This window comes from Ovis aries, chromosome 9, assembly GCF_016772045.2.
Source record: "Ovis aries strain OAR_USU_Benz2616 breed Rambouillet chromosome 9, ARS-UI_Ramb_v3.0, whole genome shotgun sequence".
Lineage (NCBI taxonomy): Eukaryota > Metazoa > Chordata > Mammalia > Artiodactyla > Bovidae > Ovis > Ovis aries.
In genome coordinates, this window is record NC_056062.1 from 84275612 (window position 1) to 84303329 (window position 27718).

At 37.7% G+C, this 27718-nt stretch overlaps 1 protein-coding gene across 5 annotated transcripts in view; it reads left to right on the forward strand.

Annotated features, from left to right (window-relative positions):
- Positions 1 to 27718, forward strand: part of TRIQK (triple QxxK/R motif containing) — a 106332-nt gene that overhangs the window by 57097 nt on the left and 21517 nt on the right. For 3 of the 5 annotated variants that reach the window (XM_060393516.1, XM_012184145.5, XM_012184146.5), the window contains one exon: positions 7328 to 7409. In XM_060393516.1, the coding sequence (XP_060249499.1) occupies positions 7349 to 7409 (61 nt within the window). In that variant the 5' untranslated portion in view covers positions 7328 to 7348. The remainder of the gene's footprint in view (positions 1 to 7327; positions 7410 to 27718) is intronic. The other 2 variants (XM_027973234.3, XM_042254493.2) reach the window with 1 other exon arrangement.

Genomic DNA, 27718 nt, shown 5'->3' on the forward strand with positions numbered 1-27718 from the left:
TTATTTAACTTTTATGCAGAGTGCATCATAAGAAACGCTGGGCTGGATGAAGCACAAGCTGGAATTAAGATTGCTTGGGGAAATATCAATAACCGCAGATATGCAGATGACACCACCCTTACGGCAGAAACCGAAGAACTAAAGAGACTCTTGATGAAAGTGAAAGAGGGGAATGAAAAAGTTGGCTTAAAGCTCAACATTCAGAAAACTAGGATTATGGCATCTGGTCCCAGCACTTCATGGCAAATAGATGGGAAACAGTGGAAACAGTGACAGACTTTATTTTCTTGGGCTCCAAAATCACTGCAGATGGTGACTGCAGCCATGAAATTAAAAGACGCTTACTCCTTGGAAGGAAAGTTATGACCAACCTGGATAGCATATTAAAAAGCAGAGACGATACTTTGCCAACAAAGATCTGTCTAGTGAAGGCTATGGTTTTTCCAGTAGTCATGTATGGATGTGAGAGTTGGACTATAAAGAAAGCTGAGCACCAAAGTATTGATGCTTTTGAACTGTGGTGTTGGAGAAGACTCTCTAGAGTCCCTTGGACTGCAAGGAGATCCAACCAGTCCATCCTAAAGGATATCAAACCTGAATATTCATTGGAAGGACTGATGCTGAGCTGAAACTCAAATACTTTGGCCACCTGATATGAAGAACTCACTCATTGGAAAAGACCCTGGTCCTGAGAAAAATTGAAGGTAGAGGATGTGATGGTTGGATGGCATCACCGACTCAATGGACATGAGTTTGAGTAAACTCCGGGAGTTTGTGATGGACAGGGAGGCCTGGCGTGCTGCAGTCCATGGGTTCACAGAGTCAGACACAACTAAGTGACTGAACTGAACTGAACTTCATTTCCTTAAGTGTGGAGAATTATCTCCAGAGTTCTGAATCATGTACACTTGTTTGAAATATTAAAATATAGTTTGCATGAATTTGGAGATATGGAACTGACATTTAAAGTAAATTGTAGAGTGAAGGACCTTGTCAAAATCATGGGCCTAGAAGCTGAATTTGATAGTGCACAGTAACATGAGTGGGGAACAAATGATAAACCTGAATCATTAATAGCTCTTTATAGTAAGGAGTTTTGCTTAGTATAGGGAAAAGGGCCATCACTTGGATGACTTAAGCATGTTAATTACATGATCAATTTTGAACTTTTAGAATATTACTCTGGAATGTTAGATCAGAGATGTTTATCTTTCTTCATTTCAGCAGCCAGCATAATATTGTATTTTCATAAGTGGCTCTCAGTTCTGATCAAGTCATAGCCAAACATTTTTGGTTTCTTTATAACTTCATACTTAAATAAGAGGTGTTTTTTTTTTTTTAAGTTCTATCTTACAGCCTTAATAACTGAGCTGGTTATTTTTTTGTGGTCATGGGTTGAGTATTTTTAATAACCTATGTTTTAATCTGTATTTAAATGTCACGGTCTGGATTAAATTCTTTTTCTGGAAGCAGAGACATATGTGAAGGCTTCATGTTTCTTGTTTATTTACATGTACTTTCTAGATTTCATAAGAGAGGTATAAATAAGCAATAAAATAAGTTCATTGGAATATGATTGAATATAACACTGTCTTTGTTTTAAAGGTCACATGTTATGCTTAAAAATACAGGTAGCAAATTGCAGTGCAAAATTCAGGTTAAGAAAAGATATTAAAAACTAAGTATTCTTTTTAATTTTAAAAGTCTTAAAGGACATACAGTTTTAATCAAGTAAAGTTAATTATGAATTGTTTTAATATGCAATTTAGGCATTAAATACAATTAGCATTTTTTTCTTCCTTAAAAATGTGTTATCAAGTTTCAAGAATGTTAAAAACTTCTCTGATGATTTAATCTGAAATCATTCCTACAGCAAAATTCATAAATAATAAATATTATCTTATTAATCCATATTTTAGTTTAGCTGGATCTCAGAGCAAGTTAATTCCTCAGGGAATGTAGTATTCTTTATGAAAGAAGGTGATGAGATGTAATCTCTAAGGAATTAAATTGTGAAAACAATCTTGGTATTGTACATGCTAATATAAATCTGTTATTCCCTTTCCGCATCTATCACAACACATTTTAAACTGTGGCTGATCTGATATGCAAATAGCTGTCTTATTAGAAATTGTGGCTGTATGTGCTAATGTCTCCCTGGATTTCTTGGGAGTTTGCTATCTAACCATCAAAGCAATAGAAATGAATGATGATTACTGCAAGGCTTTGAAGAACAAAGAAAGTCAGAGCATTTTAGAGGTTCTAGATGTGTGAGGCATTGACAGTTTGTACAAAAGACATGCATGGGTTTCTCTATAGGTTTTTTAAAATAGCTCAATATGTTTATTAGGAAAGTAAAATATTTCCTATCTTCTTGCATTTTTGCAACCAATATTGATAAAAATCTGAGCCATTTGTACATATGTGTGTCCTCTAGGCATTTTTTGTTTGTTTCAACATTTGTTAAAATGTAACCTTGCTTTAAAAATAGAAGATAATTTGAAATACAAGAATAAAGTTTAAATTTTTGAAATTTTACATAGGAATTACCAATCACCTAAATAGAAAAACTAGTTCCTCTTTAATGTCTCTCCTAGGTTGAAATTCTCTTAAAGTTTTTATATTCACAGGTTATTATATACCTAAAATGTAGCATAGAGTATAGGCCCTTATAGTGATAAAACTTTAGGTTATTTAGCTTTTTAATATTTGCTATAGTTTTTTATATTTAAAGTATATTTTAAAGTAAATAAAGTTCAATTTACTTCGGTGAAAAGATAGTCTCTGTGAGTTCCTGACATTTTTTAAATTTACTCCAGGTAATAAAAGAATAAAATACTGGTCTCTAAAGTGTTATCTTTATTTGACTCTTTTTGACCCCCATGGACTGTAGCCCACCAGTCTCCTCTATCCATGAATTCTCCAGGTAAGAATACTGGAGTGGGTTGCCATTTCCTTTTCCAGGGCGTCTCCCCAGCTCAGGGATGGTACCTGGGTCTCCTGCATTGCATGTGGCTGCTTTATCGTATGAGCTACTAGGGAAGCCCAAAGTGTTCTGTTTGTTTAGATGTTTGTTTAAATGACCAGGAAAGAATTGAGGGAAACATAGTAAGTGACTGTGTTGGTAAGTAGCCTTAATAACTTGCTTTTTAAACATTTAAGCTATCCATGAGGGTGAACAACAACAAAAAGAATAAATTAAAGAGGGAATAATATATGGTGCCTGTATTCATTTAAACTAACTTCCTTCCTAAAATGTATTGATATCTTGTCTAGTCTCACGCAATCAAGATCAAAATAACTTGAGTCCTATCTACAATTAACAAATGCAAAACACTTGCAAATGGAATTGCTATATGAATAAATTATAATAAAATTATTGACATTTATGGGTTTTGTATTATTAGAATTATTTTTAATGTTCTGAATTATAACAAGTGAGAATGTAGGATTAGGTGATGTCTTGGTTTCAATTCTGAAATTTAAGGATGTGTTATCTTATATGTAATAACTACATGGTTTATGAGATATGAAGACAATTTATTTGACTTGTTTAACTTTGTACATTCCTCAGAGTCGGACATGACTGAAGCAACTTAGCAGCAGAAGCAGCAATTACATTAAATATTAAATATTAAATCAGAATATTAAATCAGAAGATTATTATGAATATAAAAGTAATTTTAGGTGAATTTATAATTTTCTTACATATTGGTAGAAATTATTACTTTGGAGATGTCTTTTACTGTATAACATGTGATCATTGTTATTATTGCTCTGTGTGACCATGTGTTAGTCACTCAGTCATGTCCAACTCTGCAACCTCATGGACTGTAGCCTGCCAGACTCTTCTGTCCATGGAATTTTCTAGCCAAGAATACTGGCATGAGTAGCCATTCCCTTCTCCAGGAAATTAATTTATTTATATTCCATTAACTGAAATTCAGTCACAGGCCTACAGGAAGCTGAAATATGTAATTGAGTGTGACCGGGAAAGAAAAAAAGGAGAACATGCAATTTAGTAAATAGCTTTCCCTAAATTTCACATTTCTGATCATGAGTTAGCCATGTGCATCCTTTTTCTTGCCTGCCCAGTAGGGAAATCCTGAAGTTCTCCATCTCCAAAGTCATGGTTCTCAAGCCAGTACACAGTCAGTGGTTCTTTGAGGTTTACAGATAATGAAACTTACCTACTATTCCCAGCCTCACCTGGCTTCTAATAAATAATAGTGAAGCAAAGGATAACTGCTTCATATCTCCGATAATTGTCTCCATTTAGAAAGGCAAGATGAGAAACACGGTGGGATCATTGATCCGTGTTGTACAGGATGCCACTGAGAAGGCCCATCATAGTGACAGTACGAGTTTCTTGCTTAGCCTCTAATTATGGTCTTTTTGGAGAATTCCCTTCTCTGCCTTCTGGATGACTCCTCCTCATGGTCACATATGAAGAACGTTACATATCCACAGTTTGCCTTCTTGGTGGCCACACTCTGTTGGTTTAAGTTTAGAGGGCCAAGGATTGGTTTTCATTCACAGACGCTTTTAAACAAAGTTTCTGGTTTCCCTGTAAATACAATTCCCTCAGATTTTAGTGCCATTCTTACCACTTCCAGGTAGTTCCATGTGCCAGTAATCACACTGCAATTTCTTTCCTAGACACGGTTCTCAAGTCTGCTTTCTTTATCAGCATCAGACCTCCTATGTCTCTCTGTAGTGGCTGCCTCCAGGTGATCTGGAACAATAGGTTCGGTGAGAAAGGAACATTCTTGATCTGCTCTGGGTCCCCTCTTCCATTTTAAAACTGAGAAGTCTTAATGAGCACTTTTTTCTTCAAGATCTCATTAATTTTTTATTTTCTGTTATTTGGTATTTAGAAGTTGCCTTTTCCACACTTGTTCCCAAATTACTGGGCCCTCTAATCCCTCGTGGTTTTGCTTGTTAACTGGCTAGGTCTTGCCTGACTTCATCTTTATCCTGTAGCTCCTTCCTGGAAGCAGGGGGGAACAACTTCCAGGCCCTACTCTGGGGAACACTAATGTCTATAATAGGCCCCACCAATGTACATGATTCAGTTACAGTAGAGTTTCATTTCTTTTTCAGTAGAGTACAATGAGGGTGAGGACTAAAACGTTGCCTGCCATGTCAGTGAACAAAGAATATTGCAGCCATCAGGTCATTACGTTACAGCTGCTGGATGGTGAGCCCTGAGGGAACTCAGGATGGAGGCAAATGGGCTGCCTACTGCCAAGCCCACCTAGCAGGCCACGGCAGCCACCCCTGATGGTGTACCTGAGGAAGCTGGGGACGAGAAGGCACAGGGTGCTGGCCCCAGATGGCTGAAGTGCATAACAAAGGAGTGATTTCAGTGAACCCGGGCTCCTGCATCTTCCCCTACATAGAAAAGTGCTAAATTTCTTAAACTTGACATGTCTGGTTTTCTTTTATTAACAATCATCATGTTATGTTCCAATTTGGTCTTTTGTTGTCACACACACACACACACAAACTCCTCTTTATCCTGGATTCCCACTTTGTCTTTTTAGAGCAGTCTTTTAGAGTTATTAGGTATGCTTTACTCTCAATTTGTAGATTATGCATTTTTTCAGTCGACAGTAGTAGTACGTAAGTGAGAGAATACCCTCCTCCATCCCAAGCAGATCAGGATTCTGTGTGCTTACAAATATATCCTTAGGGTTTGTCAGGGGATTGTTTCCCTTCTAGCCAACTGGAAGGGGAAAAACCCAGGGAGATTTTTTAGTGTGCAGGTCTGGAGTGGCACACATCACTTCCGTTCATATTCTACTGACAATAATTCAATGAGATGTTTGACTTGAAGCTAGGAAATATAGTGCCAGGAAGAAAAGGAGAATATGGATTTTGGTTGGTAGATTGCAGTCTCTGCTACAATATTTAAATTCAATAACAAGAATAGGATTTGAAAGATATGTTATGGATTAAATCAAACAGTGCATATAATGTAGTGTACAAGAGGAAGAAATTGTCTTCTACCCTTACAGGTTCTTCTTGCTGGTCTAAGAATTAATATAAGACAGACGGACAGGAGACAATCAAACAAAAGTTTATAGCATGCGTACATGGGAGAGACCCAGGAAAACAGAGTAGCTCATCAAAATGGCTGAAGCTCTCAACTTAAATACCATATTCAGCTCTGTAACAGCGTGGCTTAATTGAGCATTGATAGTTTTTGATAAAATGAATGTTGCCAAGAACAAATATTTGGGAAATTTAATTACCAGCAATTGTATTTGAAATAATTTTGTAATTTTTGATAATTTATTTGAAGTAATTTTATGTTTTTTTTTCCCAATATCTAATGGGAATAACATACTTCCCATTGGCTCAGATGGGGAAGAATCTGCCTGCAATATGGGAGACCTGTATTTGATCCCTGGGCTGAGAAGATCCCCTAGAGAAGGGAATGGTTACCCACTCCAGTGTTCTGGCCTGGCAAATTCCATGGACAGAGGAGCCTAGCTGGCTACAGTCCGTGGGGCTGCAAAGAGTTGGACATAACTGAGCGACTTTCACTCACTCAATGGGAATAATTTTGGGAACAGTTACAGACTTTATTTTCTTGGGCTCCAAAGTCACTGCAGATGGTGACTGCAGCCATGAAATTAAAAGATGCTTGCTTCTTGGAAGCAAAGCTATGACAAGCCTAGACAGTATATTAAAACGCAGAGACATCACTTTACTGATAAAGGTCCGTCTAGTCAAAGCTATGGTTTTTCCAGTAGTCATATATGGATGTGAGTGAGATTGGATCATAAAGAAGGCTGAGTGCTGAAGAATTGATGCTTTCAAACTGTAGTATTGGAGAAGACTCCTGAGAATCCCCTGGACTGCAGGGAGATAAAACTAGTCAATCCTAAAGGAAATCAATCCTAAATATTCATTGGAAGGACTGATGCTGAAGCTGAAGCTCCTGTACTTTGGCCATCTGATGAGAAGAGGTGACTTGTTGGAAAAGACCCTGATGCTGCTGGGAAAGATTGAAGGCAGGAGGAGAAGGGGACGACAGAAGATGAGATGGTTGGATGACATCACCAACTCAATGGACATGAGTTTGAACAAGTTACAGGAGATAGTGAAGGACAGGGAGGCCTGGTGTGCTGCAGTCCATGGGGTCGCAAAGATTCAGACACAACTGAGCGACTGAACTGAACTGAATGGGAATGAGTCAAATGAACTTTTACCCATTGCTTTAAAAGCAAATTTTATGAAATGAATTATTCCCAAAGTTTTTAAACAGTCCTTTTGATTTTTTTTGGGACTTCATCATAATTCTTTTTTTTCTTTGCAGCAGGCATCTTGGAGATCAAAGATGGGCAGAAAAGATGCCTCCACTATAAAACTTCCTGTTGATCAGTACAGAAAGCAAATTGGTAAGCAACGAATCCCCTTTGATACATTCTTGTGAACTGAGATGAAGAAAAAAGCAATTGTTTGTGTGATATTAACAAAACAACTTTTACCTCATACATATGATGCACAGAATACGAATAACAAGGGAATGCACAGAGGTTTTAAGGAACAAAAATAAGTGCAGCCTTATTTATCTATAAAGAAATACATTTTTGTACTTAGGATTTTTCAAAGCTCTTACAATTTTTATTGATTTGATAAAAGCAAAAAGACTTCTATTTTTATTCTTAAGGCTGTGTGCTTGTATGTAGTCAATAATTTTAATATTATCATGTTTATTTCTTGTTATCCTTATGAAATCTTTCAGTTCTGTTGACTCTTAGTGGCAATAATGTGATAGCCTCAAAATTCTCCATTAAAATTTAACCTTAGTAAAATGGTGAACTAGAGAGAAGTCCAGTCATCAGCATAGAAAGATAAAAGGAATCTTCTCTGATTTAGACTGTGCTCTAAGTGCATGATTTCCTACCCAGTCTTTTCAATAATGCCTGGAGTATTTAAAAAAAATTACCTACATACTAGGTCACAACCAGGTCTCCTCAATTTTATAGAAGCAATATCCTACAACTACAACTTTGAAGAGTGTAGTAAATTAGAAATCAGTTAAAAGTCAAAAAGTTAATTTCTATGCCCACCATCACCCTCTCTTCTTACATGTTCCTTCCTGTTCTCACCTGTTCCCATCCCTTTGGAAATTAGAAAGTAATTATAATAATAATTAGTTAAAAACTCTTCTAAATAACTAACAGATAAAGAAGTTGCAAGTCAAAAAATAAGTAGAAGGGATTGGTACCAAAAGACTATATACCTGTTTTATAAATATGATACATAAAGTATACTCCTAAAGGAGAAGATATTTCTGCAAAACAAAGAAGATGCAGACAAAGGGAAAATATTTAAAATTTATAACCAGTTAAAAATTTACATGTTGAAAGATTAAACCCTGCGTGCATGTATGCTAAGTTGCTTCAGTTGTGTCCAACTCTTTGCAACCCTGTGGACCATAGCCTGCCAAGCTTCATGAGATTCTCCAGACAAGAACACTAGAGTGGGTTGTCATGCCCTTCTCCAGAAGATCTTCCTGACTCAGGGAATGAACCCACCTGTCTTATGTTTCCTACGTTGTCATTTGGGTTCTTTACCACTAACACCACCTGGGGAGCACTAAATAAAGTCCTACTATAAATAAATAAAATAGTCTGGAAACCCAATAGTAAAATGGGCAGAAAATATGAGGAGCCAATTCATATAAGTGGAAATCTAAATACACAAATAAAAACAAACAATATACATTAAAAGGGCTTCAGGTGGCAGTAGTGGTAAAGACCCCACTTGGGGCATGGCAACCCACTCCAGTATTCTTGCCTAGAGAAACCCATGGACAGAGGAGCCTAGTGGGCTACAACCCATAGGGTTGTAAAAAGTCGGATGTGACTGAAGTGACTTACTGTTTTGGAGATGCCTTTTACTGTATAATATGTGATCATTGTTATTATTGCTGTGTGTGACCATGGGTTAGTCACTAAGTCATGTCCAAATCTGCAGCCCCATGGACTGTAGCCTGCCAGGTTCCTCTGTCCATGGAATTTTATTGCATATATTAAAATAAAACATAAAATCAAGAGTCTTATGAAAAGATCTCATTCATCTAATAGGTAACTGGAAAATAAAAAACTTCTGGCTATATTATTTCTTGAGAGAAGTTTTATGATATTTGATTTTTTATGTCCTCCCTTCACTTATGGGATGCTGTATCAATAATAGTATAGATTGTTATATTATTTATGTATTTAAAGAGAAGGACTGACTTACCAGGTTGGAGTTTGATCAAATGGGATGTGCAAAACCACATGAATAAAGAATAAACATATTCAGGAACAATTCGCAACCAACTCGTAAGCAATTTAGAATTTTGACAAGTGTATATCTCCGTGTAACCATATATGCCAATCAAAATGCAGAACATTTCTATCCTCTCAAATAGTTCCAATGTCTCTATCCCACCCTCCCATATGCAACTACTGTTCTGATTTCTCTCATCATTGATAATAGAAAAAATAAAGCATCTGCTAGGATTTTTGTTGAAATTGAATTATATCTAATAATCCATTTTTAAAAGTAAACATACCAAGTATCTCTAAAGTATTCTGTTCTATAATCATTGTATATTTTCCTTTGATTTAGTTATATTCATACATATAAGAGCAAGAAAAAATAAGAGAAAGTAACTTAATTGTAAAGTCACATTCCTCTTCTTATACTAAATTGTTCTAAGGATTCTGTTATGCATTATTGTTATTCAGTCGCTCGGTCCTGTCCGACTCTTTATGATTCCATGGACTGCAGCATGCCAGGTTTCCCTGTCCTTCACCATCTCCCAGAGTTGGCTCACACTCATGCCCATTGAGTTGGTGATGCCATCCAACCATCTCATCCTCTGTCAGCCACTTCTCCTGTCTTCAGTCTTACTGAGAATCAGGTCTTCTCTAATGAGTCAGCTCTTTGCATCAGGTGGCCAAAGTATTGGAGCTTCAGCTTCAGCATCAGTTCTTCCAATGAATATTCAGGACTGATTTCCTTTAGGATTGACTGGTTGGATCTCCTTGCAGTCCAAGGGACTCTCAAGAGACTTTTCCAACATGACATTTCAATACATCAATTCTTTGGCACTCAGCTTTCTTTATAGTCCAATTCTCACATCCATACATGACCCCTGGAAAAACAATAGCCTTGACTAGATGGACCTTTGTCAGCAAAGTGATATCTCTGCTTTTGAATATTCTATCTAGGTTTGTCAAGCTTTTCTTCCAGGGAGCAAAGCATCTTTCAATTTCATGGCTTCAGGCACCATTTACAGTGATTTTGGAGCCCAAGAAAATAAAGTCTGTCACTGTTTCTATTGTTTCCCCATCTGTTTGCCAGGAAGTGGTGGGACCAGATGCCATGATCTTACTCTTTTGAATGATGAGTTTTAAGCCAGGTTGTTCACTCTCCTCTTTCACTTTCATCAAGAGGCTCTTTAGTTCCTCTTTGCTTTCTGCCATAAGAGTGATGTCATTTGCATATCTGAGGTTATTGATATTTCTCCCAGCAATCTTGATTCTTGCTTGTGCTTCATCTACCTCAGCATAGAAGTTAAATAAGCAGGGTGACGATATACAGCCTTGACATACTCCTTTCCCAATTTTGAAACAGTCTATTGTTCCATGTCTGGTTCTAACTGTTGCTTCTTCACCTTCATACAAGTTTCTCAGGAGGTAGTAAGATGGTCTGGTATTCCCATCACTTTATGAATTTTCCAGTTTGTTATGATCCACACAGTCAGAGGCTTTAGCATAGTCAATGAATCAGAAGTAGAGGTTTTTCTGAAATTCCCTTGCTTTATATTTGATTCAGTGGATGTTGGCAGTTTGCTCTCTGGTTCCTCTGCCTTTTCTAAATCCAACATGAACATCTTAAAATTCTTATTTCACATACTGTTGAAGCCTAGCTTGAAGGATTTTAAGCATTACCTTACTAGCATTTGAGATGAGTGCTATTGTGTGGTACTTTGAACATTCTTTTGCATTGCTCTTCTTTGGGATTGTAATGAAAACTGAGGAGCTGTGGCTGAGCAGGCACGGGGGGCTAGAGGAGCTATAATACGTTGAAGGTCAGGAACGGTGGCGGTAAGGAGATACCCCTCATCCAAGGTAAGGAGCAGCGGCTGTGCTTTGCTGGAGCAGCCGTGAAGAGATACCCCACGCCCAAGGTAAGAGAAACTAAAGTAAGATGGTAGGTGTTTCAAGAGGGCATCAGAGGGCAGAAACACTGAAACCATACTTACAGAAAATTAGTCAATCTAATCACACTAGGACCACAGCATGTCTAACTCAATGAAACCAAGCCATGCCTGTGGGGCAACTCAAGACGGGTGGATCATGGTGGAGAGATCTGGCAGAATGTGGTCCATTATGGAAGAGAATGGCAATCCACTTTAGTATTCTTGCCTTGAAAACCCCATAAACAGTATGAAAACGCAAAATGATAGGATACCGAAAGGAGAACTCCCCAGGTCATTAGGTGCCCAATATGCTACTGGAGATCAGTGGAGAAATAACTCCAGAAAGAATGAAGGGATGGAGCCAAAGCAAAAACAACACCCAGCTGTGGATGTGACTGGTGATAGAAGAAAGCTCCATGCTGTAAAGAGCAATATTGCATAGGAACCTGGAATGTCAGGTCCATGAATCAAGGCAAATTGGAAGTGGTCAAACAAGAGATGGCAAGAGTGAACGTCGACATTCTAGGAATCAGCGAACTAAAATGGACTGGAATGGGTGAATTTAACTCAGATGACCATTATATCTACTACTGCAGGCAGGAATCCCTCAGAAGAAATAGAGTAGCCATCATGGTCAACAAAAGAGTTCGAAATGCAGTACTTGGATGCAATCTCAAAAACGACAGAATGATCTCTGTTCATCTCCAAGGCAAACCATTCAATATCACAGTTATCCAAGTCTATGCCCCAAGCAGTAATGCTGAAGAAGCTGAAGTTGAACGTTTCTATGAAGACCTACAAGAGCTTTTAGAACTAATACCCAAAAAAGATATCCTTTTCATTATAGGGGACTGGAATGCAAAAGGAGGAAGTCAAGAAACACCTGCAGTAACAGGCAAATTTGGCCTTGGAATGCAGAATGAAGCAGGGCAAAGACTAATAGAGTTTTGCCGAGAAAATGCACTGGTCATAGCAAACACCCTCTTCCAACAACACAAGAGAAGTCTCTACACATGGACATCACTAGATGGTCAACATCGAAATCAGATTGATTATATTCTTTGCAGCCAAAGATGGAGAAGCTCTATATAGTCAACAAAAAACAAGACCAGGAGCTGACTGTGGCTCAGATCATGAACTCCTTATTACCAAATTCAGACTTAAATTGAAGAAAGAGGGAAAACCACTAGACCATTCTCTTATGACCTAAGTCAAATCCCTTATGATTATACAGTAGAAGTGAGAAATAGATTTAAGGGACTAGATCTGATAGACAGAGTGCCTGATGAACTATGGACTGAAGTTTGTGACATTGTACAGGAGACAGGGATCAAGACCATCCTCATGGAAAAGAAATGGGAAAGAGCAAAATGGCTGTCTGAGGAGGCCTTACAAATAGCTGTGAAAAGAAGAGAAGCGAAAAGCAAAGGAGAAAAGGAAAGATATAAGCATCTGAATGCAAAGTTCCAAAGAATAGCAAGAAGAGATAAGAAAGCCTTCTTCAGCGATCAATGCAAAGAAATAGAGGAAAACAACACAATGGGAAAGACTAGAGATCTCTTCAAAATTTAGAGATACCAAGGAAACATTTCATGCAAAGATGGGCTCGATGAAGGACAGAAATGGTATGACCTAACAGAAGCAGAAGATATTAAGAAGAGGTGGCAAGAATACACAGAAGAACTGTACAAAAAAGATCTTCACGACCCAGATAATCACGATGGTGTGATCACTCATCTAGAGCCAGACATCCTGGAATGTGAAGTCAAGTGGGCCTTAGAAAGCATCACTACGAACAAAACTAGTGGAGGTGATGAAATTCCAGTTGAGCTATTTCAAATCCTGAAAGATGATGCTGTGAAAGTACTGCACTCAATATGCCAGCAAATGTGGAAAACTCAGCAGTGGCCACAGGACTGGAAAAGGTCAGTTTTCATTCCAATCCCAAAGTAAGGCAATGCCAAAGAATGCTCCAACTACTGCACAATTGCACTCATCTCACATGCTAGTAACGTAATGCTCAAAATTCTCCAAGCCAGGCTTCAGCAATATGTGAACTGTGAACTTCCAGATGTTCAAGCTGGTTTTTGAAAAGGCAGAGGAACCAGAGATCAAATTGCCAACACCCACTGGATCATGAAAAAAGCAATAGAGTTCCAGAAAAACATCTATTTCTGTTTTATTGACTATGCCAAAGCCTTTGACTGTGTGGATCACAATATACTGTGGAAAATTCTGAGAGAGATGGGAATACCAGACAACCTGACCTACCTCTTGAGAAACCTATATGCAGGTCAGGAAGAAACAGTTAGAACTGGACATGAAACAACAGACTGGTTCCAAATAGGAAAAGGAATACATCAAGGCTGTGTATTGTCACCCTGCTTATTTAACTTTTATGCACAGTACATCATGAGAAGTGCTGGGCTGGAAGAAACACAAGCTGGAATCAAGATTGCTGAGAGAAATATCAATAAGCTCAGATAAGCAGATGATACCACCCTGATGGCAGAATGTGAAGAGGAACTAAAAAGCCCCTTGATGAAAGTGAAAGAGGAGAGTGGAAAAGTTGGCTTAAAGCTCAATTAAGAAAACGAAGATCATGGCATCTGGTCCCATCACTTCATGGGAAATAGATGGGGAAACAGTGGAAGCAGTGTCAGACTTAATTTTTTGGGCTCCAAAATCACTGCAGATGGTGACTGCAGCCATGAAATTAAAAGATGCTTACTCCTTGGAAGAAAAGTTATGATCAACCTAGATAGCATATTCAATAGCAGAGACATTACTTTGCCTACTAAGGTCCGTCTAGTCAGGGCTATGGTTTTTCCAGGGGTCATATATGGATGTGAGAGTTGGACTGTGAAGAAAGCTGAGTGCCAAAGAATTGATGCTTTTGAACTGTGGTGTTGGAGAAGACTCTTGAGAGTCCCTTGGACTGCAAGGAGATCCAACCAGTCCATTCTGAAGGAGATCAGCCCTGGGATTTCTTTGGAAGGAATGATGCTAAAGCTGAAGCTCCAGTACTTTGGCCACCTCATGCGAAGAGTTTGTTCATTGGAAAAGACTTTGATGCTGGGAGGGATTGGGGGCAGGAGGAGAAGGGGACGACAGAGGATGAGATGGCTGGATGGCATCACTAACTCAATGGACGTGAGTCTGAGTGAACTCCGGGAGTTGGTGATGGACAGGAAGGCCTGGGTTGCTGCGATTCGTGCAGTCACAAAGAGTCGGACACGACTGAGTGACTGAACTGAACAGAACTGATGAAGAACCTACAAGATCTACTAGAACTAACACCAAAAAAGATGTGCTTTTCAACATAGGGAACTGGAATGAAAAGTAGGAAGTCAAGAGATACCTGGAGCAACAGGCAAGTTTGGCCTTGTAGTACAAAATGAATCAGGACAAAGGCTAACCAAGTTTAGCCAAGAGAATGCACTGATCATAGCAAACACCCTCTTCCAACAACATGAGAGACAACTCTACAGATGGTCAATACCAAAATCAGATTGATTATGGAGCTTTTCCACCTTCGGGTGCAGGGCTTCCCTTTGGCTCAGCTGGTAAAGAATCCAACTACAATGTGGGAGACCTGGGTTCATCCCTAGTTTGGGAAGATCCCCTGGAGAAGGGAAAGGTTACCCTCTCCAGTACTCTGTCCTGTAGAATTCCATGGACTGTATAGTCCAGGGGGTCACAAGGAGTTGGACACAACTGAGAAACTTTCATTTTCACCTTCAGGTCCAACGAATATAGTCAGCAAATACAAGACCAGAAGCTGACTGTGGCTCAGATCATGAACTCCTTATTGCAAAATTCAGACTTAAAATTAAGAAAGTAGGGAAAACCACTCAGAGAAGGTGATGGCACCCTACTCCAGTACTCTTGCCTGGAGAATCCCATGGACAGAGGAGCCTGGTGACTACAGTCCATGGGGTTGCAGAAAGTCAAACATGACTGAAGGACTTCACTTTGTTTTTTTTTTTTTTTTTTTAAATTAATTAATTAATTATTTTAAATTTTATTTTATTTATTTATTTTTTTTAAATTTTTTATTTTTTTTATTTTTTAAATTTTAAAATCTTAAATTCTTACATGTGTTCCCAAACATGAACCCCCCTCCCACCTCCCTCCCCATAACATCTCTCTGGGTCATCCCCATGCACCAGCCCCAAGCATACTGTATCCTGCGTCAGACATAGACTGGCGATTCAATTCTTACGTGATAGTATACATGTTAGAATGCCATTCTCCCAAATCATCCCACCCTCTCCCTCTCCCTCTGAGTCCAAAAGTCCGTTATACACATCTGTGTCTTTTTTGCTGTCTTGCATACAGGGTCGTCATTGCCATCTTTCTAAATTCCATATATATGTGTTAGTATACTGTATTGGTGTTTTTCTTTCCGGCTTACTTCACTCTGTATAATTGGCTCCAGTTTCATCCATCTCATCAGAACTAATTCAAATGAATTCTTTTTAACGGCTGAGTAATACTCCTTGTGTATATGTACCACAGCTTTCTTATCCATTCATCTGCTGATGGACATCTAGGTTGTTTCCGTGTCCTGGCTATTATAAACAGTGCTGCGATGAACATTGGGGTACATGTGTCTCTTTCAATTCTGGTTTCCTCAGTGTGTATGCCCAGCAGGGGGATTGCTGGGTCATAAGGTAGTTCTATTTGCAATTTTTTAAGGAATCTCCACACTGTTCTCCATAGTGGCTGTACTAGTTTGCATTCCCACCAACAGTGTAGGAGGGTTCCCTTTTCTCCACACCCTCTCCAGCATTTATTGCTTGCAGATTTTTGGATCGCAGCCATTCTGACTGGTGTGAAGTGGTACCTCATTGTGGTTTTGATTTGCATTTCTCTAATAATGAGTGATGATGAGCATCTTTTCATGTGTTTGTTAGCCATCCGTATGTCTTCTTTGGAGAAATGTCTATTTAGTTCTTTGGCCCATTTTTTGATTGGGTCGTTTATTTTTCTGGAATTGAGCTGCATAAGTTGCTTGTATATTTTTGAGATTAGTTGTTTGTCAGTTGCTTCATATGCTATTATTTTCTCCCATTCAGAAGGCTGTCTTTTCACCTTGCTTATATTTTCCTTTGTTGTGCAGAAGCTTTTAATTTTAATTAGATCCCATTTGTTTATTTTTGCTTTTATTTCCAGAATTCTGGGAGGTGGATCACAGAGGATCCTGCTGTGATGTATGTTGGAGAGTGTTTTGCCTATGTTCTCCTCTAGGAGTTTTATAGTTTCTGGTCTTACATTTAGATCTTTAATCCATTTTGAGTTTATTTTTGTGTGTGGTGTTAGAAAGTGATCTAGTTTCATTCTTTTACAAGTGGTTAACCAGTTTTCCCAGCACCACTTGTTAAAGAGATTGTCTTTACTCCATTGTATATTCTTGCCTCCTTTGTCAAAGATAGGACTTCACTTTGACTTTTCACTTTCATGCACTGGAGAAGGAAATGGCAACCCACTCCAGTATTCTTGCCTGGAGAATCCCAGGGACAGAGGAGCCTGATGGGCTGTCATCTATGGGGTTGCACACAGTCGGTCACAGCTGAAGTGACTTAGCAGCAGCAGCAGCAGCAGCAGCAGCAGCAGCAGGAAAAACCATTAAGCCATTCAGGTATGACCTAAATCAAATCCCATACAGTGGAAGTGACAAATAGATTCAAGGGATTATATTGATAGAGTGCGTGAATAACTATGGATTGAGGTTCATAATATTGTACATGAGATAGATTAACAGGACAAATATCAAACAAAAGTTTAACAACACATTTACATGGGAGAGACCTGGGAAAAATTAACTCACCCACATGCCTGAAACCCTCACCTTGAATACCATCTTCAGCTAAAAATAAAGAAGGACTTGGGGATGGTGGTTTGGTATTTCAAAGGAGAGGAAGGCAATTCACATGAAGGTGGAAAGCAAATGTTTGTTAAACAAATGTTTTCTGGGTCCTGCAGAGATAATGTGGGCTTCCCTGTCTCAGAAGGCAGAGTCTGCCTGAGATTCAGAAGACCTGGGTTTGATCCCTGGGTCAGGAAGATCTACTGCAGAAGGGAATGGCAACCCACTCCAGTATTCTTTCCTGGAGAATCCTATGGACAGTGGAACCTGGTGGGCTACAGTCCATGGGGTCGCAAAGAGTTGTACACAACTGAGCGACTAAGCAGGCAGACAGGCAGAGATGATGGAACACAAGAGTTCACTCTGATCTCTAGGCACTACTGAGTTTCTTCCACCACACTGCCCCATATATTTTGCAGATATCTCTAGTAATAGCTCTATTCTTAGAGCACACCTTCTATCTAAATTTTTTAAGTGGGAGAAGGTACAGGTTTCTTCCTGAGTGTTTCTGGGCCTTGGTTGTTTTCAGCTCAAATGATCTGCATACCAAAAAGACATTTGGGGTGGTAAATTTCGCTCCCCTACACATACATATATAAATTGTTGCTTGGTTAGTATTTTTAATGCATTTTCTGAGAAGTTTATTTATATAAGCAACTTACTGCATTATCTTTGTAGAGTCCAAAGTAAAGTGCTTGTTTTTTAGTACTAATGCCATTTAATAATGGTATGTCCTTCGCAACGTAGAATTAATGTCCAGTTATTTTGTCTAAAATTTGAAAAATCATCATTGTTTGAGTTACCTCTGTAATATAATTTCAAAAGTTTTCCTGAGATTTTTGTTTCTGAGGATGAACTCACTAGTTTTCTCTGTATAGCCCAGGTATCCTTCAATAATTTTAAGAAAAATACTTTTTTCAAATATTATTTTTATAGATAATACCTCTTTCTTTTTCTTTAGGTAAGTATGTGGCATCATTTTGTAAGACTAGCTGAGTATAAAGGTATCCAGTGATCATGAAACTATTAGATCTGTATTTTATTGTGTTTCTGGTTTTTGTAATAATTTTCTTTTATCAACTTGACTGATTAAAACTATAATGTTATTTTGCTTGTGATCATGTAATTTGTGAGTTTATTAATCTTACAGCTATCAAAATGCAGATGTTTTGTTTACTGGCCTAGCTATTGGAACTTGCTATAGACTCTTGACCCTTGCTTTTGCAAAGAATTTTCTACAGTTATTTGTAATTTATAATATAATAACTAAAAATTGTGTTCATTATAGTAGTTGGAAAATGACTCTATGTCAAATTGTAGTGTTCTTCTATGTATAATTTTGATAATATGAAAAAAATAATGTTCCAAATAGCTTTTTGCTTTTTTAAGGAAGGGAGAAGGGATTTGAAGCAGTGATGAGAAATTATTTTAAAATGTTGAAAGAAATATAAAAGTCTTTATTGTTGATTAGCAAATTTTATTATTTGTCAGTAATTTTGGCATGCTGTAAATAACTCATCTTCTAATAATTCATTTGAGTAATTAAATTTAGATTGCAAATTTTTCTTTTCAAATATTTTGACTCTTATCTCTTCGCTTTTCTATTGTATCTTAATTGGTATGGTCTATATAAATGGACAATAAATTATATATCTTTGTTATAGAGATCAGACAGTGAATAGAACTTGGTATTCATCCCAGACAGAATTATGATTGAATGTATTTGCAAGATTAAAGCACTGAATTTACTTTTTTCTAATTAAAGGCAATTAAAGATTTCCAGACACAAATAAAAGACAATGAATTGAGGAATAAGTGTAGGAGCAAGTCCATTTGCAGGTGAAAAGATGTGCCTTTGAAGCAGAACCAGCTGTATTTTCATTGAAAGAATAACAGTTTAGGAAGCTTTTCTGCATGTGCTTGCTTGATAGCATAATGTACTCATAAGCAGCTTATGCAGTATTCAGAAAATAACAGTGCATTAATTTTTAAAAGCAGCAAAGGCAGGAGAAGAGCAGTACTGCCACACGATGATAATGAGTGGGGCTAGTGTAAAGTCTACTGTTCTAAGAAAGGAAAAAATCAGTGAGCTTCTGAAAAATGAACAGTTATAAAACAATAACTGGATATTCAAATGATAATGAGCTTAGACAGCAGTATCAACAAAGGGCAAAGATGCAGTCTTGTTTCTAGGCAAAACGAAGGAATCAAAAAAGCAAAAAGCGGTTAATCTATTCTTTTATTAAACTGAGGAGACTGTAAAACTGCGGCATAGTTAACACTGACTATTGCTTTAAGTGTAAAATAATTCGCAGCATAAATGTAACTTTTTATGTTGAATTAAATAGAATATACTGATTACTTTGTTCTTTCCTAAATTAATGTAATATGAGGAACGGTAAGTGATAATATTGAGGTACCAAAATATTTATGATCTTTATTAAATATATGCTCTTATGATTCTTTACAGAAACAGTACTTATGCTAAAGTTAAATATATTTTAATTACATGGAATAAGAAAGGAAATTTTACCATACATAGCACCTACTGATTAGAGATTATGAATGAAAATGACTTTTTAAAGTATTCTGTTTAAACAAACAGATATTACACAGATTATTGGCAAAGTACACATAAATAAAAATTATGAGAATGTATAGCATCATATTTGCTATCAAAACATTCAGGCATACATAATTCAAATATCTTTGGTATAAATGTTTTCTTTTTTAGTTATTATTTTGCTTTTAGTTGATACTTGTGATCCCTATTTAAGACTTGAAGCAGAATATTCTGGTGATTATATACGATGAGTTTTCAAGTATAAGTTTTCAGTATATTTAACAGCAGAAATCGAGACAGAGTAGTTTGCTTTGTTAAAGTTGCTTGAATTGGAAACTGTACACATATTGAATGAATCTTAGTTTTCCACCATTGGAAGTAACTTGTGAGAGAACCTTTTGGAGCATACAAATTATTAAAATGATCCCAAGGAAAAGTATCCTTTCCACTTTGCTCTTAGTTTTGTGAGAATGTGAGTCAGGGCTGGAGATAGCCATGACTCCAGACTGAAACAAGAAAGAAACTCTTCTTCTTCTCTTATCTCCTGGAAACAACAGTAATCAATTATCCTCTCTCTCTCTCCTCTGTTTCTTTCTCTCTCTCATTTTCATGTTATTTCAATTTGACTTTCTGTTCCTTATCATGAAATAATCCTAAGAATATCTAAGAAGATTCTCAAAAGCTACCCAGATATTTTCCAACCAAACCAGGGGCTATTGCTTTCCAAGTCTAGGATCTTGAGTTATATTTAGACTTTTATCTTTCTTGTGAGAAAGAAATATTTAAATGTTTATAATGCTGTTTGTCCCTAGAAATTGGTTGTGTAGAGAGGATAGGCATTACACTTTAGGAGAGGAATAAGTAAGGGATTATAGGTTCAGGTTATTATTGTCAGTCTTGTAGCTGGTCATTGTGGTTTTAATTTATGATCTCCATTCTCAAATATTCATTCCAGATCTTCCTATTTTAGCAAGCTTCTTAGTTTGATGAGCCCTTTGCCTTTAGTGAGAAACATAAATCTTCATTCCTGAAGGTTCTAAGTGATTTTTCTTGTTATAAAGACAGATAGTTGGCCTTGCTATCCATGGGAGATTGGTTCTAGAACCCCCATGGATACTCAAGTCCCTTATATAAATAAAATGGCAAAATACAGTTGACCCTTGGACATCATGTGTTTGAACTGCTCAGATCCACTTATATGAATTTTTTTTCCTCCAATAAATATATAGTAGAGTACTACAGGATCCTGAGTTGGGTGAATGCATGGATGTGGGACCAGAGATCCAGAAGGCTGACTGCTGACAATAAAGTTGTACTATATTTTTGACTGTGCAGAAAGTCAGAGCCCCAACCCCTGCGTTGTTCAAGGGTCGGCTGTATTTGTGAATAACCTATGCACATCCTCCTGTATGCTTTAAATCGTCTCTAGCTTACAGTTGTGCAGGAACAAAAACCTGAAACTGAAGTCGCTCAGTCATATCCAACTCAGTGCGGCCCCATGGACTGTAGCCTGCCAGGCTCCTCCATCCATGGGATTTCCCAGGCAAGAATACTGGAGTGAGTTGCCATTTCTTTCTCCAGGGTATCTTCCCAACCCAGGGATCGAACCCCCCGGGTCTCCTGCACTGCAGGCAGATGCTTTACCGTCTGAGCCATCAGGGTAGCCCTGGTGTTGATGTGCGGCAACACCAGTACAATATTGTAAAGTAATTAGCCTCCAATTAAAATAAGTAAATTTAAATTTAAAAGAAAAAGGGAAAAAAATGCAGGCTAAGTTGCTTCAGTTGTGTTCGACCCTTTGCGACCCTGTGGACTGTAGCCCACCAGGCTCCTCTCTCCATGGGATTCTCCAGGCAAGAATACTGGGGTGGTTGCCATGCCCTCCTTCAGGGGATCTTCCCAACCCAGGGATCGATCCTGTGTCTCTTAAGTCTCCTGCTTTGGCCGGTGGGTTCTTTAAAACTAGTGACACCTGAAAAGCCCAAGATTACAGTTGACTGTATAGTTATTTCATTACAGTCTACCATTGGTCATAGCAATACATGGAATTAACCCAGGAGTTCCTTCACAGCTTTCCATATTTCTTTTAGCACTCACTGTGTATTAACAAATAATTTTTTCCTTGATAACAAACATTATTATAATAATTAATGTTACCCCACCCAACACAGTGAATCCCCATTTTACTGTTTACTCATAGGCATGAAGAATCCAAACTGATTAGACAGAAGGCTCAGTTTCCAATTCAGGAAAAAATAATACATATTATCTTAGGTTACCTGTCTTTCTAGGTAAACTATACAACAAAATGTATTACTTAAACTTTGGCCGCTGGGAGGATTTCCCTTATGGATAGTGTTTTAGGGCCACCTCCAAACTAGCAGTTTACTTCCATTGTGCAGCATATTTTAAAGAACCATCCACATACATTTTATAAACTACTAAAATGGTACACAACTTTATGAATTTTTGTTGAATTAGATGAGTCCCAGTTCATGACTGGTAGCTCAGGCCAGATGGTCCCTGAGTGTCATAATTAGATAGTCGGTCTTCATCAGAGCTTGGTAGCAATCCAGGCGTTGTTTCATAGCAGTTGTTTCCTGTTGAAGGGTGTATGGAATTGTTTCAAAACCCTAGAGGCTGCCACTTCTTGCTTTATTGGGACCTGCTAAGGGCTTATTTCTATGTTTCAGTTAGTTAGATGCACTTAAGGCTGCGCTGACTCTGCCCTGTCATAAGCTCTAAGAGGTAGAAGCACTTGCACAGCGATCTGCCAGAGAACTTTCATTGTCCCATGTCTTAGCACCTTTCCATGTTCTCTCCATGCATAAAATATGCATACAGATTAAAAAGCTTGACAGCTACATAAGCAGCCATGTATCCATTATCTAGGTTAAATACAAGATACATACTTCTTTATGCGCTTTCCCAGTTGCAACACCCTCTATGCCACTGTATTTGTGAGAGAGAACCACTGTCTTGAGTTCGTGTTAATTTCATTTATGAAATTTTCACCTAGGTACATTGTAAACAATGTATTTTTTGTTTGTGAACTTATATAAATGAAATCATGCTGTATATATTGTCATAAAACTTGCTCTTATTGAACATCATATTTTTGAGTTTTATTCTTATTGATAAATGGTGATATGGTCCATTCATTTTCTATGCCTTATAATAATCCATTATCTGCCTATACCAATATTTTCCAGCCTATTCTCTTGGTTTTGACAATTGCATGGTTCTCAGGTTTTCCTCTATGAATGATATTATAAGGTTTCTGTAAATAATTTCAGACATGTCTGCTCTTTGGTTCACAGGCACAAGAATTTCTCTGCAATATATACACAGCAGAAAAACATTGCATCAGAGGTATAGATATTTGACATTATCAAGTAATGCCAGTTTTACAAGCAGTTGTGCCTATGTTTCATTCTTAATGATAGATATGGCACAAGTGCAGCAAGTTGACTTATTTTTTGCAGATAATCCTGCTGTGCTCTAAATCAATGCAATTTCATGTATCAAATGTAGTTGACAAGCCTCTGTGTTTTTAACAGAATGCTCTGTGTTCTCTCTCATATATATGATATATATATGATATATATCAATGCATGCGTGCATGCTAAGGTACTTCAGTCATGTCCAACTCTTTGTGACACTGTGGACTCTAGCCCACCAGGCTCCTCTGTCCATGGTATTCTCCAGGCAAGAATACTGGAGTGGGTTGCCGTGCTTCCTCCAGGGAATCTTCCCAACTCAGGGATCCAACCCATTTCTCTTATGTTTCCTGCATTGGCCTGTGGCTTCTTTACCACTAGTAAAGAAGCCGATATATGAATTATATATATATATATATATATATATGTGATATATATAAAAATGAATGATATATATCTGAATGAGGTATCTCACGAAGTTTTCATATCTTCTTCAAGGCTTATTTCGTACCAGTGCTGTGATGTGCTCCAGGTTGGTGAGGCAGTTACTCTCAGAATTAGACTATAGCAGTAAGTGAAGAGTTGATTTAGTATACAAACAGTATACTACTGTTCCTTCCAGTAAAGGTGTATAGTCTCTTATGGTATCTGTCATCAGAATTTAGAAAAACTCATTGGGTAGATTAATTAACTAGTTGTAACCATGTGGAAAGGACATTTATATCCTGCTAGAATAAGAAGGCAAAGTGGTTTTCTGAGGAGGCTTTACAAATAGCTGAAGAAGGAAGAGAAGCAAAAGGAAAGGGGAAAAGGTGAACACAGAATTCCAGAGACTAGCAAGGAGAGATAAGGACTTCTTAAATGAATAATGCAGAGAAACAGAGGAAAGCAATATAATGCAAAAGACTAGAGATCTCTTCAAGAGAATCTGAGATATCAAGGGGACATTTCATGCAAGAATGGGCACATTAAAGGACAGAAAGAGTAAGAACCTAACAGAAGCAGGGGAGAGTAAGAAGAGGTAGCAAGAATACACAGAAGAACTACAGAAAAGATCTTAAAGACCCAGAAAAACCGTGATGGTATGGTCACTCACCTAGAGCCAGACATCCTGCAATGTGAAGTCAGGTGGGCCTTAGGAAACGTTACTACAAACAAAGCTAGTGGAGGTGATGGAATTCTAGTGAGTTATTTCAAATCCTAAAAGATGATGCTGTGAAAGTGCTGCACTCAGTATGTCAGCAAACATGGAAAACTCAGCATTGGCCGCAGGACTGGAAAAGGTCAGTTTTTATTCCAGACTGCAAGAAGGACAGTGTTAAAAAATGTACAAACTACCATACAGTTGTACTCATTTCACATGCTAGCAAGGTAATGCTTGAAATCCTTCAAGCTAGACTTCAGCAGTATGGGAACTGAGAACTTCCAGATGTACATGCTGGGTTTAAAGAGTCAGAGGAAACAGAACAAATTGCCAACATTCATTGGATCATAGCGAAAGCAAGGGAGTTCAAGGAGAACATCTATTGCTTCATTGACTATGCTAAAGCCTTTGTGTGAATCACAAAAACTGTAGACAATTCTTATACAGAAGAAGTACCAAACCATCTTACTTATCTCTTGAGAAACCTGTATGCGAGTCAGGAATCCACAGTTAGAACTGGTCATGCAACAACTGACTGGTTCCGAATTTGGGAAAGGATTATGACAAGGCTATATATTTTCACCCTGTGTATTTAACTTATATGCAGAGTACATCATGCAAAATGCCTGGCTAAATGAATCACAAGCTGGAATCAAGATTGTCAGGAGAAATATCAACAACCTCAGATATGCAGATGATACCACTCTAATGGCAAAAGACGAAGAGGAACTAAAGAGCCTCTTGATGAGGATGAAAGAGGAAAGTGGAAAAGCTGGCTTAAAATTCAGCATTTAAAAAACTAAGTATGACATCCAGTTCCATCACTTCATGGCAAATAGAAGAGGAAAAAGTGGAAGCAGTGACAGATTTTATTTTCCCGGGCTCCAAAATCACTGCAGACGGTGACTGCAGGCATGAAATTAAAAGATGCTTGCTCCTTGGAAGGAAAGCTATAATTAACCTAGACAGTGTATCTAGGTTAAAAAGCAGAGACATTCCTTTGCCAACAAAAGTCCATATAGTTAAAGCTATGGTTTTTCCAATAGTTTGTATGGCTGTGAGAGTTGGACCATAAAGAAAGCTGACCACTGAAGAATTGATGCTTTTCAACTGGGGTGCTGGTGAAGATTCTTGAGAGTTCCTTCGACTGCAAGGATATCAAACTAGTCAATCCTAAAGGAAATCAAGCTTGAATATTCATTTGAAGGACTGATGCTAAAGCTGAAGCTCCAGTACTTTGGCCACCTAATGCAAAGAGCCAACTCACTGGAAAAGTCCCTGTTGCTGGGAAATATTTAAGGCAAAAGCAGAAGGGAGTGGCAGAGGACAAGATGGTTAGATTGTTAGTTATGTTCATCACTGACTCAATGAACATGAATTTGAGTAAACTCTGGGAGATAATAGGGGACAGAGGAACCTGGTGTGCTATAGTCCATGGCATCACACAACTTAGCGACTGAACAACAGGTGCATTAAAAAAAAAAATTCTACCATAGTAGATTTAATATTACTCAGTTAGTCTCTAAGACCAACTAGACAGTGAGGAAATAAACAGCTTTGTGAAAATAATCAATGTAAGCACATATTTAGTTTTTCATAATATAATCAGTTTCTGAAACTTCTCCAGGAATATGCATTCCCTTTGATTTACCACTTTAGTAAGAAAGGGGAATAATATTTTTACTTCGCTCTTGCTTTCCAAAGCTCTCACATCACATGTCAGGAAACCAAGCTGGAGATTTTGCCTATTTCCAAGGATATTATTTGAGCCAATATACTCAGATATTGACACTTGGTTTCTGAGCGATGAGCCTGACATCAGACACTGAACTTTTAAATTTTATTACCTATTAAGCTCTCTTTCTGACTTGAGAAACTTCAGTGACGTTTTGACCTCCTCCAAAAGTTAGTGTTTTCTGAGTCTTTACAGCTCTATATGCCAGTATTTGGAATCACTTCCAGTAGGTATCCACATGACTTCCTAAATTCGTTCAAGTATCTGATAAGTGACATCAACTGATAATGCCAAGTGCTGTTACCAAGAAGGGCTTTCCTGACCACTCTACTTGAAACAGTACGTCTTTTGCTGTTACTTTCTGCCCCTTGCCAACTGTGTTTTTCTCTTTAGTGCTTTCCATTACCTGGCAAATTGAACTGTTCTTTTTATGTGCTTATTATCCATCTTTTTATAATGTTCAAGATAACAGGCATTTGGTCTATTTTGCCAAAATTTTATTTTCAGTTCTTTGAACTCTGTTTCTATCTAGTATAAGTGCTCAATAAATAATCTTTAATGAATGAATGAAAGCATGATTTAAGAAAATAGGAGTTCTTGTGACCAATTGTGAATATTGTCAGGTATTCTTTGACATAAGATTAACTAAAAAAATTGTGATATGTTCTGATGTTACAGTGTTTACAGCACTGTTCTCAGAGAATCTAGCAACTCTGTCTGCTAACCATAAAAATAATGTTTCATGTAATTAAGAGCTTGAATACAGGTGAAAAAATTTTTAAAAATATTATGATATATAGACATACAGATATAACTTTTGTATTTCCTTATAGATAATAATATTTTGTTACTTGCTAGCCAAAGTAAGCTATTTAATAATATGTGTACAGTCACAGTGATTTGATAATCAGTTGCTAATATTTGTTCAAAGAGAAATTTTATAATACAGATTTCCTGTGTGAAGATGAAAATTTTAATGTTACTCATTCAAAATGTCCATTTTTCAGCATTAAATGCAGATTGTTGTTTAGTCACTAAATTGTGTCCGACTCTTTGCAACCCCATGGACTGCAACAGACCAAGCTTCCCTGCCCTTCACCATCTCTTGGAGTTTGCTCAAACTCATGTCCATTGTTTCAGTAATGCCTCTAACCATCTCATCCTCTGTCATCCCTTTCTCCTCCTGCCTTCAATCTTTCCCAGCATCAGGGTCTTTTCTAATGTATCCGCTCTTCTAATCAGGTGGCCAAAGTATTGGAGCTTCAGCTTCAACATCAGTCCTTCCAATGAATTATTCAGGACTGATCTTCTTTAGGATTGACTGGTTTGACCTCCTTGCAGTCCAAGGAACTCTCAAGAGTCTTCTCCAGCACTGCAGTTCAGAAGCATCAATTCTTCAGCACTCAGCCTTCTTTATGGTCCAGCTCTCACATCTGTACATGATTGCTGGAAAAGCCATAGCTTTTACTATATGGACCTTTGTTGGCAAAGTGCTGTCTCTGCTTTTTAATACACTGTCAAGTTTAGTCATAGCTTTTCTTCCAAGGAACAAAATCTTTTAATTTCATTTGTACAGTCACTGTCCACAGTGATTTTGGAGCCCAAGAAAATAAAACCTGCCATTATTTCCATTGTTTCCCTGTCTATTTGCCATGAAGTGATGGAGCCAGATGCCATGATCTTAGTTTTGTGGATTTTGAGGGTTTTTTAAAAAATAATTATTTATTTTTAATTGATGATGATTGCTTTACA